The sequence below is a fragment of the Vulpes vulpes genome, chromosome 1, assembly GCF_048418805.1.
Source record: "Vulpes vulpes isolate BD-2025 chromosome 1, VulVul3, whole genome shotgun sequence".
Lineage (NCBI taxonomy): Eukaryota > Metazoa > Chordata > Mammalia > Carnivora > Canidae > Vulpes > Vulpes vulpes.
Genome location: NC_132780.1, coordinates 111,673,849 through 111,693,534, shown reverse-complemented (window position 1 = coordinate 111,693,534; position 19,686 = coordinate 111,673,849). Strand labels below are relative to the sequence as shown.

Here is a 19,686-nt window from a genome sequence, read left to right as displayed (position 1 = left end):
TCTGATTGGCATAATGCTGATTTAGATCATTTTAGAGAGTAGCATTGCATGCACTTTATTTTTTTAAAAAGGATTTATTTATTTATTAGAAAGCACAGAAGAAAGTGAGAGGGAGAAGCAGACTCCCCGCTAAGCAAGGAACCTAATGCAAGACTCAATCCCAGGACCCTGAGATCATGACCTGAGCCAAAGGCAGACAGTTAACCAGCTGAACTACCCAGTACCCCAACATGTGCTTTAAGAAGGAATGTTCCACATGTTTACTCCCCCCACATGAAGACAAAGCCATCCTTTCCCAGTGGTCCAAGAGCAAGGAGTAACTTTATATTTCATGGATTTTAGAGAGTTTTCAGTCAGACATTCAGTCATAGCTCTTCAGTTTGTATGTATAAAGTTATGCCCTGTCAACTGTAACGCCAAAGAGGAAGCCCAGTGTGGCTACCTACACCTGGCATGTGGGAGAGCTATGGAAGGAATAGAGATTATTGTCTGTGAACCATTCTCTGAGATTATTGTCTGTAAACCATTCTCACTGGTTACAGCTGGAGTGTGTGTATGTATATGCTGCTCACTTAAAATTGCTTGAAAGAATTTCCTGGTGTTGTAATTACCTTGCTTCTGCTTCCAGCTAATCTCGTATTGAAAGAAGCACAAATCACAGTAAACCAGCCTGACAGGACTTCTTTGTCTTCTGCCAAGGTATGACACATAGTCTTCTTAAATGGCGAAATGTCATTTGCTTTTTCCTGCAAACGGTTGTCTCTTATCATTTACTTCCTAAACTTATAAACACAGACAAGCTCAGAAGCTTAAGTTGATTTTAGCCCAGGTAAACAGAACGGAGTCGTGCAGAGAAAGGAGAGGAAAGTCGGCGGTGAGAGGAGGCTGAGTCTGAGAGCAAAGATAAGAAACGTGGGGTGAATTTGGAACAGCGGGGAAGAGTACTGCAGCTCATTTCTTTAAAATGAAAAGAAAAGTAATATGAGAAAAGGAGAAAATAATGAAAAACTAGCAGAGAAAACTAGCCTATCAAGTTTCCTTGAAAATATCTTTTCAAATTATTGCTCCCTACAGACCTGAATAAATGGGGAAAGCAAGGAGAAGACTAATAAGCCATCCTTTTTTCTGGTGCTAGGAATTATGTGCTATAATTATGAATATTAATAACAGTACTTCCAGCTTACAAAGCTCTTTTCTTACGAGTTGCTCAACTCAGTTCATAAACATTTTCTGTAATCCTTGCAATACGCCCATGAGTAAGATAGGTTATAAAGAACTATTATTATTAATTATAATGCAGGGCAACTAAGAAAAAGAATACTGCTGTGGGACATGTATTGTAAGTTTGCCACCTTTTACCAAAAATGTGGTACAAAGCTTTCTACCACGGTGAATTATGAAGCTAACTATTTTTTTCCTTGCACATAGAGGAATAAAAAAGTATATGGAGAAAAAAATGCTTCATTTCACCTTTCCTTCATCCTTTTTCTGCAAACTCAGTCTATGAATCCTTCCTGTGATTTGACCTTGAACTTTCAAGGACCAGGGCTGTGTCTGATAAAGAGCTCTCTCATATCTAAAGATCATGAATAGGGAATGAAATCAAAGAGTAGCACATGGTAATGCCCCAAAGTTATGTATGGCTTTCCCAAAATTCTCTTCTTCCTTTTCAATTATTATTTTAAGGTAAACGTAGACCTATCTTACTGTTATTGATTTTTAAAGAAAGGATTAAGCTTTTTTATTTTGTCTCTAAGAAATCAATTTCCTTGGCTTTATGTATTTGAGAGACAAGAGAAACAGACTCCTTCTAATGGGTCAGGACCTCTCTTTCTTCTTGCCTTAGCCTTACCTCTCACTGCCTCTTTGCTCTGTGTTCTGAGCGCATTGACAGGAAGGGTGGGGAAGTCTTTGACCACCTTGCTTTGTTGTTCAGCAAAGAGAGCAAAGCAGAATGACCTTGGCTTTCAACCTCTTACATTCCTCTAGGCAGTTGAGTGGTTGAATTTGAAGTGAAATACTTACCAATTGCTTTTACTTTAAAGTCCATGAAAATAATGTTCGGTAGTGGCATACTCACCAAATGAGACACCCTGTCTTTCACATCAGGTGGCTGGAACACATTAAAGATCTGTTGTCATTTGTGAAATAATAATAATACATTGTTTATTTTCTGGCTGGTTAGAGGGAGTGTACTAGATATAGGGCAGTGAATGAGCCAGTATATCAAATTAAAAGAGAAGAGAAGAAAGATAGGTAGGCATTGGTATTGAGGTACTCTGAAAGGGAGAAAGCCTCAGGATGGCATATCCTATAAAAGGGACAGCTTGGGGAGTATTCGGCATATCTGGAACTTGGTATAAAAGAGATATTTCTTATGAGACTGACAAAAATTTTTAATTACAACTTTTTTTTTTCCTGAAGAAGCTGTAGTGATTGATCATGGGATTTGGCATTTTGTTGTTTTTGTTGTTCTCACAGACAAGTCAGAGTCATTTGATATACTAGTACATTGTATGACTTTGCTAAGCTTTTATGTGATTTGTATGAAAGCCAGTGTGACATTACAGGGAGCAATGGCTCTTTTGCTAAAAGGCAGAGAGAGAACTTTGGCATATGTGCAAAAAGAGAACCACAGGCTAGGATTTGGTGTGTCCTCTTAGCTGCTGGAAATGAATCATTTTTCAGGTATTTATTGAGTGGCTGCCGTGGTACAATTGCATTAGGCAATGTGACCTATCACTATTACCCTTGTGAAACATTTGGATAATAGGATAATAAATATCAGCTAGCTTTCATTAATTTAATAGAATTATGTTCTCTCCTAACCAAATGTGCTTCCCTAGGACGCATTACAGAAAGCTTTGGAAGACGTAGAAGCAAAGTATAAGACTCTTAAAGAGAAACGGAGGTGAGAAATAAAATTTTCTTTCCACCAGAGTCCTCTGCACTTCGATTAAACAAATTCTGATTTCTGAGGAGGCAGATTTGGTTAACATGGTAACTCCTTTCCCAGCTTATGACATCTTCTTATATTAAGCATAATGTGGTCAAAATCCCCAAACCACATAATCAATGAGAGTATTTATAAAATACGTATTTACATGCACCAAGTGCAAAATTAGCTCAGTGTCCAATTGAGGAAGTGCACTCTGCCCAGAGGATCAGCTGACTACTTTCTCTGTGTCCTTTGGCAGACACAAGCCTCTGGCGGGTTGGTCCTGGTTTCTTTTCTCTTCCAATACTGCTTAAAATTTAAAACTGAAAATGTTTCAAATAAATGTATCACATATATAGTGGAATGAGGAGAGCTACTAGTTGGGTGGAGGGGAAGAATTATATTTGGTACCATTCTTGGTAGGGAAAGGAAAACAGCATTGTTGAGGCACCAACTCTGTTCCAGATTTATACTTAATATTCTCTCTTCTGGTCCTCATGGCATCCCAAATGGCTAAGTATGTATTATTCCCATTTTTCAGATGAGACAGAAAGTTGAAGTGACTCATCCGTAGTTACCTGGTTATATTCTATTTGAAGCTGGATCTGTCTTTCCAGTTCTTCCATACAGGCATTTTTCATGGCTCCAGGCAGCCTCCTGTTACTACAATTGTTTCTATCATATTCTGTTATGTCTCAATTTCTGTTTTTACACTTTTAATAGAGAAGTCACATAAAACATGATATAGCAGGACAGAGTCAGAAAAACAGGAGCTCATGTCTGTTGCCCTTGTAAACTTGCTGTATTAACTCTGATTTACCTTTGACTTTGGAGGAAAAGAGAAAGCTAAAGAATGTCTTTTGGCACGTTCCAGTCTATATAGGATATTTGGCGGCTTGAGGACATGCTGAAAGTTAGAAATCACATCCGGTGTTAAAAATACCTAAATTTTAAAATAGTCAAATCAACATTTTAAAAAAATGCTGCATTCTACATATTAGACCACTGAACATTGCACAGATCATTTGGCACTTTCTAGTTCTTGGAAATTAGGGTTGGCCAACCTGTTTTTTAATCAAGGATTGCTTGTGTTTGTTTGACTGGAATGGCCATCATGTTCATGCAGAATACTTGACAATACAGAGATACTGAGTGTACCCACTAGATTTTGCACAATACCTGAGTATTTTACATATAGTTCCTTTGATGTTTACCTTCTCAGTTTAATTATTAGCAGTTTGTAAATTGTGTATTTTTATTTAATAAAAACTTTTTTTTTAACTTTTCTAAATATAATGCCAGAGAACTAAGAAAAGCAAGGACACTCTGCTTGTTCTTTGGAGTGAACATAGAGAATCGAAGCCAAGCTGGGATGTTCATTTACAGTAATAACCGCCTGATCAAAATGCATGAGAAAGTGGGCCCACAGTTGAAACTGAAGTCCTTGTAAGTATGTTTTTGTTTTCAGAGGCATAGGCAAGATGAGTGAGGTTGCAGTAAGATTTTGTCTGTGGAGTTAGATGAGTGATTAATCATAATGGGAGCAGGTGTCATGTCCTCCGTTCACCCTTCCCATCAGTGCGCAGGCATTAATCTGCCTAATTTATAATATCAGCAGAGCTGCATGCCTGTTCTAGTGAAAAAGTATACTTTGGGAAATTTTTTCAATACATTTCCTGAGCAACTTGATATTTTACAATTTCTTGCACCATCTACTAGGGTTAGATTTTTAGTATTTTACCAATTTAAAAATAATAGCATAATAAAGAAATTTTAGGATAGAAAAATCCATAGTCCCATAAAGCAACCCTTTTGACATTTTGTGCAACCGTTACATGTGTGAGTTCTTGCCAGTTATCTGCATAAGTGTGTATTATTAACACTCTCCAGCCTATTTGGATTCCAGAATAATACACTCTGGTGCTTTTCCGATGGTCTACAATTCCATGGGCTGCTTTCATGAATTATGTAGAGTCTCAAACAGGGTAATTGTGACCAGTAAAATGGCTCTGGGGTCAAACACAATAATTGTAACTATTAGAATGGCTCAGGGGAACATTTTTCATCTTATTTCTCACTCTCGAGGAATTAGCAGTTCATTCATTTGTTCATTCAGCAAGCACTTATATTGCAGTATCATGCACCAGGCACTGCACTAAGCTCTGTAGACAAGATGGTGAACCCCTGATACCCTTTGCTAAGGAACTTATAGTCCAGTGAAAGGGACAAGCATATAAATACATATGTTTTGTATTATGTGGAAACAGCAAGAATGATCTTTAAAAAAAAAAAATTAGGCTACTCCCTTGCTTAAAGCCCCACTGCATGTCTAATACAACTGGTTGCCATGGTCTTCCAGTGATCTGGCCTCTGCGTGGCTCTCTGACAGCCCCCTCCCTAGCTGCCCTTTCACTGCATTCTCCCTACACCACAGGCTTTCTTAAGCTCACTCCTGCCAGAGTGCCTTGACACTTGCCATCCCTCTACCTTGAACCTTGAGTCCTCAGATCTCTGTATTGCTGGTCCTGGTGTGTTACTTAGGCACTAACTCCAAAGTCCCCTCCGTAGGAAGTCTTCCTCATCTGTCAAATTAAAGTTAGCCCCTGCCATCAACCCCTCCACCGTATCACTCTTCACATGTTACAATACCTGCTTTATTTTGCTCCTACTACTTATCACCAACTGTAATGATCTGGTCACCCTTACTGTATGCTACCATTTAATAGAAGAAAAACTTTATAAACAGGGACCTTGTTTTTTTTGTTCAGTACTGCATTCCTAGTTCCTGGAATAGGGGCAGGTGCTGAGCATGGATGGATGGATGGATGGATGGATAAATAGGTGGATGAATAAATATATGCTAGAGGCAAGCATCAAGTGCAAAAAAGAGCATTTGGGAGAGGTAGTAAACCAAACTGGGGGAAGTTGAGTCAGGATTCCTAGAAGAAATGATGCCCAAATGTAGACTTACAGAATGAATAGTGAAGGGAGGGCAGGGGAGAAGGGGAAACTAGTGGAAAACATGATAGGCAGCAGCCCCACATTGGGAAGGCTTGGTTTGTGTGCCTTGCTGAGGGGAGTTGGGAGGGCCACACAACTAAATGCACTTTCCCAAAACAGGGAAACTAAGCAGAATTTTCTGTCATTAAGAGAAATATCTTAGTTATATATATATATTGCAGGCTGCTAAAAATGTGAAAAAAATTGAATTTATCCATTAGACTCACAGGCAGATACCTATTACTTTTTGGGATACTCCAGCCCTTATGTTCCTTTAATAGAACTCACTAAGCATCCCATGGACCTCTGCAATGATGAGGACAAATCCAACCTGACAGATGAAATGAGAATGAAGAAAGTGACTCTTTGGCCAGATCATGAAGAGTCATGTTAGTTTATTTCAGCAAGCATTGTTAGTGGTGACTAATGCTAACAGGCCTTCTCTTCCCACCCACCCTGACTCCCATATAAGGTTTAGGTTTAGAAAAGGAGTCATATTAATTTAGTAACAGTATGCATTAAGAGATTTTTTTTTATTTTGAGACCAAACATACTTAGGTTTACCATAAATTTATGTAACAAAATACAGATATAACTTGCTAGACTTTGATGACATGGTCCAGACCAAGTAAATCAATTTATTTGTAAAAAAAAAAAAATCTGATTTTAAAATTTACATTTACTTTTATATTTACTTTTCCTTTTTCCTTAGCTTAATTTCACAGAATGTATTTATGTGTATATTTATTTTTCCTTTTTCCTTATATTTACTTTTCCTTTTTTCTTAGCTTAATTTCACAGAATTTGTTTATTCTCCCAGATTTGGTGCAGGTGTGGTTGGAATTGTTAATATACCCTTGGAGATCATGGAACCATCACATAATAAGCAGGAATTTCTCAATGTCCGGGAGTATAATCATCTGCTAAGAGTCATGGGGCAGTACTTGGTCCAGTACTGTAAGGACACCGGGATCAGTGAGTATTCAGTAGTTATAGTAAGAGATACTTAATCAGGAATCAACTTATGTGATTTCTTTAAGCTGGAATGATTGTGCTGATTTGGGCAACCAGTAGCCCAAAGCCCTTAAAGAGAGCTCTTCTTATTTATTAAAATAATAAGTAAGGGGAATGAGAAGGGAGCTGGTCTCAGAATCTTTCCCAGAATATTATGTGAAAAATAAAGCAGCAGATTAAAAATTGTAAGAGGAGGGCAGTCAGCAGAAAGAGGACTGATCATGGAGGAAGGAAGCAGAAGTTTGCTTCAGGTAAGCCTCCGAGGCCGCTCGAAGACTGTACCGTGTAGGAAGGAGCACTTAGTTCCAACAGACCTTAGTGGCTCCCATAGCATTGTTATGTCGTGCCATAGCATAATCATTGTTGACCCTGGATAACTGTATATGGGTATTTAGCCTTGTTTTGTACAGCTAACAAGTCTAGAATATGTTCATGAGATTTTGATTAAAAAAAATCACTGTAATAAATATATTCAGTAACTTAAGATAAACTTTAGTTACCTGGAAAATGCGGTTTATTCGGAGCACTTCGTTCTCCAGAGACACCTGAACAATGAGATGGTGTGCTGTGCATTAATGAAATAAACTTCCTTCAAGTTATGCAGACATAGGACTTCATTTATGGAAAGAAATAGACGGGCTACTGTGTTTGTTCAGTGATTTGCATGAAGTATGTATAATTCATGCATATCAAAAATTATGTCTCTACCCTTGAGACAACTTAAAATCTTACTGCTCTACTTGAAGTTGTGATTTTTAGAATATTTTCTTTTCTTCTGTACTCACTTAGCTCAGCCCTGAAATTTTCACGTAGCAGTGAAACAGGAGAGAGTATGGGTACTCGGGAGAAAAATAAGAGTGGGGATGAAGGTGTGGGCACAGATTTCCTGCCCCAGCTGGGTTTTCATGCCATCGTCTAAAACGTACTCAGAGTGGGCAGCATAAGCATCACCTGTGAGCTCGTTAGAAATGTAGCATCTCAGACATGCTGGACTCCAGTCTGCGTGTCAGCAAGATCAGCAGTGATCTGGAGGCACACTGGAGTTTGAGAAGCACTGCTCTGAAGGGTATGTCCATGCAATATTTTCTTAGCATAGATAGACTTTTCCCACGTGTATTTTTTGTTCTCAGAGACATGTCTGAAGTTATACTAAGTGTAGGATTATTTGGCAGGTTATGCTTAAAGCTATAGGAAACAGAGGGGTATCCAGAGCGAGATATAAATCAAGGATCTACACTCCAGTCTTGAAATGCTAGCATGACATAGTACAAAAGAAAAAACATTAAGCATTTGAAAATTGTGTGACTTCTTGACTCTCCTATTTTTTCTATAACTTCTTCCTCTTGCTCATCCTTGGAATAAGGAGTGAAGTCCTCAGAAAGTGGCATGAAACTTAAACATGGTGGGATTGATGTCCATCGAGCCCACACTTCCTCAGGACAGTCATATTGAGTCCTGTTCCAGAGAGGGCTCTCTTGAAGCCCCTTTTCCTGGCTTGAGGGTACCCTCCTAACAACTGTACTCTCAACTCTTGGGTGTCACTTGCCTGCCTTCCTGCCTCTGTGTAACTCCCCATCTCAATCTAGTTTTTTCAGAAACTTCTCAGTGGATGTACTAAGATGCAAAAGAAGTTAGGTTTGTGAAGGTTTTAAAAAGATTTTATTTATTTGCAAGAGAGTGAGGGAGAGAGATCTCAAGCAGTAGGGAGGGATAGAGGAAGAAGCAGACTCCCTACTGAACAGGGAGCCCAATGTGGGGCTCTATCCCAGGAGCCTGGGATCAGGACCTGCGCCAAAGGCAGATGCCCAACTGACTGAACCACCCAGGAGCCCAGGTTTGTATTTTAATTACTAGTAGTAAATACCATGTTGTTTTCCTAATTCTGTAATTACCTACGAATTGATTTAGGGCTGGAGACTTTTACAAAAGGTATTCCTCAAGAAGGAAGTCCGGGAGTAGAGAAAGGATAGCAAGCATGTGTATTTGTTCATATAAATGACAACTTCATCCCAGAACTTTCTTATCAAACTGAATCAAGTAATCAAGGTCAGAATTGGCAGTCTGAGGAACTGTGCTGAGGAGATAGACTTTCAAGGTCTTTGTGTATTAATTCCCACAGGAATAACCAAAGCTATCTCATGCTTGCCTAATACTCTAATAGCTAGTATTATAGAGCACACAGTTTTAATGACAAGTATTTGAGTAGATTTTTGCCTTATAAATAAAAGATGCAATCTTTTGTATTTGCTATAAATCTGATCCGTTTCTATGGAAAATTGAGGCAGAAAGGGAAAAATCAAATCCGCAGAAAGGGAAATGGAGAGGTAATGACTTTGTGTCATTTATCAAATCTGCATTTATGTTTGGCACAGTTGATGCTAACTAAGAACCTCAGAAGTATTTTTCTTGTCTCCAGTCTGACCTTACCTCACTGTCTGCTACTATGCTTCCTGAAGCTTATGCATCCTTACAGTGAAATGGAGATACTGATCATCAGCCTTTTGGAGTAGGGAGAGGAGGAGAAGGAAAAGATAGAAACATCGAATGAAATTTGGGTTTGAACAGAAGGAAATATGTAGAAATTTATTACAGAAGTTTTCTAAAATGGATAATACAGCTGATGTACTACGTGAAATTTGTGACATAATAAGCTTAACTTCTCTGAGCAGAACTCAAACAATAGGGCTTCAGGGTGGCAAGGAGGCTAAAAATCATATAAGCCAGTCACCCCCTGATGCTTTCATCCCCACTACCTCATCCACTCCTGCCCCAGCCAAGCAGACCACCATTTTAAGCCTTAGTGAGGGTTTCCTGTGAAAGAAAAAATTGGCACTTCTTGAGGCAGCTCTTGAATCTCTCCACAACTGTATTAGAAAAATATTTTCATATCAAAGTCAAATCTATTTCTCACGTGGTGTTTCCCTCATTCACCTGTGGCAGGAACAGAATGTTATAGGAGTGACAAATCAGACATGGTCCACCGTCTCTGGGAATCTGCAGTCTAGCAAGGCTAACACAATTTGACAATTAGAAATAGGATTGGTACCCAACAGAGAAGAATGGGTCCTGCAGAAGCCAGTGCTTTGGGAGCCAGAGAGGCCTTCTTGAGGAAGTGATGTTTCCTGAAGGATGAGGAGTTAGCCAGGTCAATAAAAAATTTTTCCCTCCTAGGGCCATGAAGGATAGGCCAAAAGCCTTTCCAAAGGACAGCCCCATTCTGTCTCTCTCCAGTCTTATTTTATTGTAATATTTCCAACTCCTGTTGCTAGTCTTCATTTGACAAGGTGTTAAATAAAGTCACTATTTTAACATTATACTTTATAAAGGGTGCTGGCCATGTAGAAACAAAAATTTCAGATGAAACTCAGCCTTGAATAAAATAGGATCATCATCTCTTTCTCTTAGGTTGTTGTAATTCTATTGATGCAGCCTAATATATTAACTTTCAGTAAGCACATTATTGACTTCCAGTGTCTTTATTGCCAATTAAAATCTTTAATGAAAATTTTAATGCATATTCTTGTTAAGCTATACATCTTACATTTTTTTCCCAGTATTTTTGGACCCTAGGATAGAATCGTACATTTAGTCCTATTAAATGCTACTAGGCCCATCCTTTCAGGAATCTCTTATTGACTTCTAACTAATATGCTATTTTTCCAGAATTTTCTCTATGATTTCATTTAAATCCTGTTGCATAAAATTTAAATCAAGCTCTTGTCCCTTCACGGAGGTAGAAATGGAATACTGGATAAAGAAATTAATCATTTACCAATCTTCCTACTTAGGCTATTATCTCACATCAATTTCTCAGTTTGTGTATAATTTTGAAAATGAGAGATAATATTTGTTAGCTGAATGGTTTAAAAAATAGATGATGCTTTATGTCTTAGGTCGGGCTGCTATAACAAAATACTACAAACTGGTGGTTAATGAACAGCATAAATATATTTGCCACAGTTCTGGAGGCTGGAAGTCCAAGATCATGGTCCCAGTATGGTTGAATTCTGGTTAGAGCTGTCTCCCAGTTTGCAGACCGCTGATTTCTTATACCCTCACCTGGTGGAAATAGATTGAGCTAGCTCTCTGGTCTCTCATAAGGGCACTAATCCCATTGTGAGGGCTCCACTCACATGAACTAATTACTTCTCAAAGAACCCACTGCCAAATACCATCACACTGGGGATTAAATTGCAATATATGAATTTAGTCATTCAATCTCTAACACTCTAATAGCTAGATATAGTTAGCTTCTCACAGCAAATATTGTTTCTCTTATGATGTGCATAAGTCTGTAAGATCTCAGAAAGGCACTACAAGAAAAACGCAACATTTCTGCTGCAGATACATGTTGACTGAGGAGGTCTATATAAGTATTAAAAGGTGAGACTATGAGAAGTTTATTTGGAGATGTAGGTCAAGAAGTAATTCATCTCTTTTTAGTTTTTGAAGTTACAGATTTTATGTATTCTATTTCATTTAAAATATATTTTCAATATTATATGTTATATATATATATATATATATATATATATATATATATATTTAAAGATTTTGTGTACATGAGAGAGAGAGAGAGCATGAGCAGGGGAAGGGGCTGAGGGTGAGGGAGAAGCAGGCTCCCCGCTGAGCAAGGAGCCTTATTTAGGGCTCCATCCCAGGACCCAGAAATCATGGTCTATGTGAAAGTCAGATGCTTAATGGACAGAGCCACCCAAGTGCCCCTTATATGTTATGTTTTATTTTGAAATTTTTCATTCTGGTATTACAGACTGAATTGTTTCATCAGAATTCATATGTTGGACCCCTAGGACCTCAGAATGTGACCGTTTGGAGACAGGGCCTTTGAAAAGGTGATTAAGTTAAACACGGGGCAGTTAGATTGAGCCCTAATCCAGTCCAACCAATATCCTTATAAGAAGAGGAAATCTGGACAGAAGAGAGTCCAGGGACTGGGTGTGTGTAGAGAAAAGAAAATGTGAGAAAATAAGTTCCCATTGTTTACGCCACCCAGTGTGGTTTTTGTTGTTGTTGTTATGGCAGCTCTAGCAAATGAATATATATGGGAAATTGTGAAATTAGACAGAATAAAAAAGAATATTATAATGATACCCATAAATCCATCATCCAGCTTCAATAGTTATCGACTCCTGGGCAAATTGGTTTCATCTATATTCCCCTACTCAACAGTTAAATTATGAAGAAAATTCCAGACATTATATAATTATATCAAATGTATTTATCATGTGTTTTTAGAAGAAAGAACTCCATTTAAAAACATAACCAACACTATAAACATAACCCTAGAAAATTATCAGTATTTTTTTAATACCATAAAAATAGCCAGTCCATTGTTATATTTCTAATTATCTCCTGTCCTAATATAATTCATGGTCCTTTTCACCCATCCTCCTGTTTCTCTTTCTTGTTTTTCCTTATGATTTATTTGTAGGGAAAACTGGGCTGGTCGTTTCATAGTTGTCACATGCTCTAAATTTTGCTCGAAGCATTACTGGGTGTGGTTTAACAGGTTCTTTCGTTCTGTTGCTTTTTCTGAAAATTAGAAGACTCTAGCAGCTTGACCAGATTCAGACGTAGTGTTTATTCATTTGTTTTTTGTCAAGATGCTTCATAGGTAGTCTTGTGTTCAGCCATCAGGTTGTCTGAGTTTCTCTCTTTTAATGATGTTAGCAGTTAATGATTAATACTCAGATCCCTTAGGGGTTCCAAAATCTTCTATCCTAATTCTATCATATTTTTATCATTTATTCACTCTAATACTTCTTATCAAGAAAAACTTTTTTCATCTTCCATTTGGTAACCTATGTGAACTTTTTGACAGAAACAACATAGAACTCTATACTGATAAAAAGTACTTGTATTGAATAAAAGCTTTATTAGAGATGAAATTAAAGCAATAAAAATGATACAGACATTTGCCTGACTTATATGGCATGAATATATACTCTGTTTAAAATCATTACTTCATGCCAGTTCTCAGCAAATAGTGGGATGGTTCAGAAGTTCATTGAATTGATTTCTGTTTTAAAAAAAATCACATTCTTAGATTTTATCCATTTACACTGCTTTCACCTGGTAATTGAAATTATCACCATCGACAGTACTTATGCTTCCTTTTCTTTCTGACTGCACTTGTATTATTATCATGATAATGACATTTTTTACATCTACAATGAATTTTCATGCTAAAATATCTTGGAGGATCTCGCCTATATTGCAAATAAAATACTAAAAAGCCTAGTAGCCTTCTTTTGTCTGGAATTAAATACACTTTTATTCTTATAGTCTCATTTCCCCTGCCATACCAGAAGCAAGACCTCAAAACTCTATTAGTCCACTTGTGTGAGCCTCAGTAAAGGAGAGTAGGTTGCAGCTTAATGACTGAATTTAAAACATTGCTGTCAGAATTAAATGTAAATTGTATTAAGAAAAAAAGTAGGTTGCATCAGCCAGAGTCAGAGTACATATAGGAAATCATTGCATTCCCCATCCTGAAGCTATGAGGTCAGATCATGGAGATTGATCATGCCCAGCCCGCGGTGCATCCACAGCCTACCCCCTTCTGAGAGCTCACTGGGATTATTCATGCCGTAGTGGATGGTCTGCCAAGCCTACAGCAAGTGCTGGAGAGGGTCATCCAAACGTCAAGTCAACTTTTGTCACCTATGGAGACTGGGACTTGAAAATCATGCTCCTGGGCCTTGGGCCAGTGCCAGTATTTGGGCTTGCCAGTGGAAGATTACTTCAAGCAGTGGATTAATCTAAAAAAGGTTTACAGCCTCACCATGGGCTGCTGGCCCAAAAATGGACTTCTAGACACAAACAAGGGCCTTAGCCTGTAACACATAGGCACGGATGACTGTAAGAACATCTCTAACATCATGAAGATACTTGTATACCAAGTCTCATTGTCAAGCCAGTCTGATTGGCCAAGGACAGGGTGGGGCAGGACAGGGTAGCTGCTTGGCCCAGCCCAGACCCTCCTTTCCCCCTCCTGAGGGGAAAAGGGAGAGTTACACAGCTCTATATCCAGAGTGTCCCCCAGCCTGCTATGTGGGCTTGTGCCCTGGGGAAGGGCTTGGCCACTCGGCCCCTTTGGAGCAGACATATTGTGTCCCCCACCCCAACCCCTCCACCTCAGCCCAGTGTTAGTCCTTCCCATTGTGGCCTGGGCTAGCAGGACCAGGTGCTCACTGCCTCCCCCCTGGTACACAGGCTCTGCTGGGGCCACCAAGCCCCCTAGTGCCCCCTCCCATCTGTAGTGCATGGTATGTGGTGCCCCCAGGACTCCAGGTCAGATCAGGCCCCATCTTGCGTCCCATCCCCACTGTGAATGTGTCACTGAATAAATTTAGTCAGGGAAATGAGAAAAAAAATACGTTTGAGTCTTTAGATTTCTGAGAACATAAGTAAGTCAGTGGGCTTTGTGTATGTCTGAATACAGTAAGTCCTGGTAGAAAGAAACTTTGCTAACCCAGATATTCAGGAGAGTGAGCTGGCTGGCTAGGCAATTGCCCATAATGACACAATTCTAGGACTATGCTTTAGATTAGATTATTATGTCTAATTTTAATTTCCCCATTATAGAGGGAATTAGAAAAGTTAAGTGTGTGCACAGAAAAGCAGTGAAAATGATTTTTAAAAAATTTTAACCTAAAAAGAGAAAGTAAAAGTTCTTTCTTCCTGAGGGATGACAAAGAGGAAAACTAAGTTTTGTCAGTTTTGGTTTTGAAAGCTTGTTGTCGTGGGGCCCCTAACCCTCTTCTTTCTAGTGTCCAGCACAGGCAAGGCGTGTGAGCCTTGCTGGAGCCAGGGAGCCCTTAGGGGGCTTGGTTTGGAATCTTGGAATCCCTGTCTACCAAAAATTGGCTAAAACGGCATTATACCTTATACATACATACGCTACAGTTTTTCAAATATGTGTTGATGTAGTTTTGGTAGTAAAATCTAGAATCACACAGAATTCAGTTTATTTTTTTTGTCGTATTTTCTCAGGTTGGGGGTCAGGGTTAGTGGTTCTGAAATTATTTTGCAGCTTAAGGAGATTCTCATGGGAAACTACGGATATGGAACAAGAGAAAATGATGCTATGTTGCCGGGTGAGGTAATGAAGTTGACACTTCCAGGGAGTTGGACCAATTCCTCCAACTCCTGGAGCTTTGCCCTGGAGCCTACTGTGCTCACAGTAGAGTGAAGTGAAAACATTCTGGCCGTGGCTGCCACGGACCATCCCAGTGAAGTGAGACTTGCCCAACCCAGGCCGCTCGCCCCAGGAGGGAAGGCAAGGGGCTGTCAGCAGCTTCCCCAGCACTGAAGACATCTTGCTTTGCTGTCCGTCAGTTCACATAAAGTACTTGGGGAAGATGGTCATGTAGCAGGTCCTGTGCCACGGGCCCTGCTGACTCTCTAAGCCGCCGTGGCCATTGGCTTCAGAACCCTCCTCAAGAGTGTACAGGTATCACTCCGAACTGATTGGGGTGGGCATGTTGGTTGAAACCAGTTTGCCATCTCTAACCAAGAGACTCCATCATGAATATAAATGATCAGTGATCACACATGGATCAACTTAGGAAGGGTCTGATGTCTGCCTTAGCTAAGAATGAGGGGTAATGATCAACAGGACAATTTCAACAGCGGAGGAGGCATGCTGTCCAGTCCCCTGAGGATGGATGTGTAATTTCTATCTCAGGAGATCTTTAAAAATAGAATATAATCATCTATTTAGTTGCAGAACTACCTGAAGTCAGGGACCTGATTTGAGCACCTTCATCTTATGATTTCCTGGTCCTTTGATTTCATAACTGTTTTAGCCTTCCTTATTTTGATTGAAACCATTACAGCTTTGCTTTGGTAGCTTATTACTGAATTTTATTACTTCTTCTCTTGGCTAATTGATTCCCTGGATGTCTTTGTACATTCTGTGAATAGATATGAAACATCTAGGAGGATGTTATGCTTCTCCTCTTTTTAAGATGCAGAGTCTTTGTGAGCTGCTCTTTTAGTTACTGGTGTTTGGGAAATGTTTAGTAAGTTATTACAACAGTTCCCATTGTTTTTCCTGAGTTTTAAAAGGCTCCTGAAAAATTAATCAGATTAATTTAAACATTTGAAATCTTCTGAGTAAAGTACTCTATACATAGCTAGCAGTAAATTAAATTTTCAGTTGCTTTCAGATACTCATTCTAGAAATTAGGACTTTAATTCTGTGTGCATGAATCCCTGATTATTCCACTAATTTAACAAGCTTGTTTATTATTCAAGCAAAAATCTCAAGGTATGTTTTCTCTTATAATTTTAAATATTACCTGTGTGCTTGCAGCCATTTCCTGTTTGCAAAATAAACTGAATTTTCAGATCAGAATGCCTTGATAATGTTAATATAATCTTGGAGTTAATAAAATTTGGGTTATCTTCTTAGTACTCTTTTTTTTTTTAAGATTTTATTTATTTATTTGAGAGAGAGACAGAGATAACGATAGAGACAGTGAGAGAGAATGTAAGTGAGGAGGAGAGGGAGAAGCAGGGTCCTGGGATCAAGACCCAAGTCAGGCTCCCTGGGGTCATGACCTGAGCTAAAGGCAGGTGCTTAACAGACTGAGCCACCCAGGCGCCCCTTCATAGTACTCTTTATGAGTGGAAATATTTAAGATATAAAGATTTTTTAAAAAATCAAATTCTTTTCAAACTTTGAAATTTTACCTCTCTTAATTTGTTTCTATATGAAGGAGCAATTAAAAAAAACCCTTATCAAGACATTAACAAAATGGGGATGCCTGGGTGGTTCAGTAGTTGAACGTCTGCTTTTGGCTCAGGTTGTGACCCCGGTGTCCTGGGATCAAGTCCCACATTGGGCTCCCCGCAAGGAGCCTGCTTCTCCCTCTGCCTGTGTCTCTGCCTCTCTCTCTGTGTCTCATGAATAAATGAATAAAATCTTAAAAAAAAGAATAATGAATGATAATTATTAATTTTACGGTTCTTGCTAGACTAGGATAGACAAGAATTCTTTTCCAGCTATATTAGGATATAATTTATTTAAAAAATTGTATGTATTTAAAATTTACAACATGGTGATTTGATATACATATACATTGTGAAATATTTAGCACAGTCAAGTTGATCAACACATCCTTCACCTCCCACAGTTATCTTTTTGCATATGTGTGGAGGTGAATGCTTAGGATCTATTCTCTTAGCAAATTTCAAGTACACAGTACAGTACTACTAATCATAGTTGCCATGCCATACATTAGATCCTCAACTCACCATATTGCTCAAAGCTTTTACCCTCTTACCAGCATTTCCCCATTTCCCCGGCCCTATAGCCATTGGCAACCACCATTCTACTTTCTGTTTCTATGAGTTCAACTGTATTTTTTTTCTTTAGATTTCTGTGTATGGATGATACCATACAGTGTTTTGTTTTTCTCTGTTTTTGTTTTTTTTTTTTTTTCATTTAAGATAATGGCTTTCAAGTTCATTCATGTTGCAGATGGCAGGATGTCCAACTTCTTATGGCTGGATAATATTCTGTTATCTAATCGTATTTTCTTTAACCATTCATCCATCAATGGACATATAGGTTTCCATATTTCTGTATCTTGGCTATTATGAACAAAGTGAACATGAAAGTCCAGATATCTCTCTAAGATACTGATTTCATTTCCTTCTGATGTATATCCAGAAGTGGGATTTCTGGGTCATATAGTAGTTCTATTTTTAATATTTTGAGAAAACTCCATACTGTTTTCCATAATGGTTGTACCAATTTACATTCCCACCAACAGTGCATGAGGGTTCCCTTTTCTCGGTATCGTCATCAACATTTGTTATCTTGTCTCTGACAACAGCCATCCTACCAGGTATGAAGTCATGTTGTGCTTTTGACTTGCATTTCCCTGATGATTAACAACTTTTCATGTACCTTTGGCCGACTATCTATTCAGGTCCTTTGCCCATTTTATTATCAGAGTGTGAGTTTTTTTTGTTTGTTTGTTTTTTGTTTTTTTGCTATTGTACAAGTTCCTTGTCTATTTTATTTTATTTTATTTGTTTTTTTTTCCTTGTGTATTTTACATTTTACCTTTTTATCAGCTACACTGTTTGCAAATATTTTCCTCCTCCTGTACGTTGTCTTTTCATTTTACTGATTGTTTTCTTTGCTATGCAGAAGCTTTGCAGTTTGACATAGTCTCGCTTGTTTTTTGTTTGATTTTTATGTTTTGTTTGTTTGCTTTTGTTGCCTGTGCCTTTGGTGTCACATCCAAAACAGAACAGTGTCAAGAAGCTTTTTCCCTGTTTTCTTCTATGAGTTCTATGGTTTCAGGACTTATGGTTAAGACTTTAATCCATTTTGAGTTCATTTTTATAAGTGATATATGATAGGGCCCAGTTTCATATTTTTGCATGTGAATATCCAGTTTTTTCAGCACCGTACATTGAAGAGACTGTCTTTCCCCCATTGTGTGTTCTTGGTACCCTTGTCAAAGATTAGTTGACCATATAAGACTAGTTTTATTTCTGAGCTTTCTCTTCTGCTCCATTGGTCTATGTGTCTATTTTTATGCCACTATCATACTGTTTTAATTACTGTAGCTTTGTAATATGTCTTAAAATCAGGAAGTGTGATGTCTCCAGCTTTTTTCTTCTTTTTCAAGGTAGTTTTGGCTTTTCAGGGTCTTCTGTGGTTCCATACAAATTTGGAGATTGTTTTTTGTATATGTCTTTTGCACTGAATCTGTAGATTGTTTTTAGTGGTATGGACATTTAAAAAAATATTAATTCATCCAGCCTAAGAACGTGAGATATCCTTCCACTTATTTGGTATCTTTTCAGATTTTTTCATCAGTGTCTTACAGTTTTCAGAATATAGGATTTTTACCTCTGGTTAAATTTAATCCTAAGTATTTTATTGTTTTTGATATTGTAAATGAGATTGCTTTCTTGGCTTCTCTTCCAGACAGTTCATTGTTAGTGGCAGAAATGCAACTGATGTTAGTATGTTGATTTTGTACCCTTTCTCTTTACTGATTAGTTCTAGCAGTTTTTTGGTAGAGTCTTAGGTTTCCATGTATACTATCATGTCATCTACAAACCAGAAAATTTTTTTTGTGCTCTTCCTTTTTAATTTGTATGCTATTTGTTTTTCTTCATATCTAATTGCTCTAACTAGGACTTCCAGTACAATGTTGAATAGAAATGATAAGGATAGTTATCCTTGTATTTTTCCTAATCTTGAAGAAAAGCTTTTAACTTTTCACTATGGAATATAATATTAGCTATGGGTTTTACATAATAGCCTTCATTGTATTGAGGTACATTCCTTCCATACCTAATTTGTTGAGAGTTTTTATCTTAAGAAGATAATGAATTTTGTCAGTGTTCTTTTTTTTAATTGAAGTGTAGTGGACATGCACTATTAAATTAGTTTTAAGTGTACAACATACTGATTCAACATTTATATATATTAGAAGTGCTCACCATGATAAATGTAGCTGTCATCTGTCATCATACAAAGTTGTTACATATTATTAACTATATTCCCTATATTGTACTTTGTATCCCTGTATCTTATTATTTTATAACTAGAAATTTGCGCCTTTTCTCTTTCCTTCCTCCTTCCTTCCCTCCTTCCTTCCTCCTTCCTTCCCTCCTTCCTTCCTTCTTTCTTTTTTTTTTTTAAGATTTTATTTATTCATGAGGACACAGAGAGAGAG

General features: G+C 38.0%; 1 protein-coding gene and 1 pseudogene across 1 annotated transcript in view; both read left to right on the top strand.

The window, feature by feature from the left end:
• MORC1 (MORC family CW-type zinc finger 1) overlaps window positions 1-19,686 on the top strand; it is a 169,614-nt gene that overhangs the window by 63,555 nt on the left and 86,373 nt on the right. Inside the window, exons 11-14 of the mRNA XM_072722555.1 lie at window positions 629-699; window positions 2,847-2,911; window positions 4,241-4,384; window positions 6,759-6,913. Coding sequence (XP_072578656.1) covers window positions 629-699; window positions 2,847-2,911; window positions 4,241-4,384; window positions 6,759-6,913 — 435 coding nt within the window. The remainder of the gene's footprint in view (window positions 1-628; window positions 700-2,846; window positions 2,912-4,240; window positions 4,385-6,758; window positions 6,914-19,686) is intronic.
• On the top strand, window positions 13,486-15,167 carry LOC112913651 (ERI1 exoribonuclease 3-like; annotated as a pseudogene).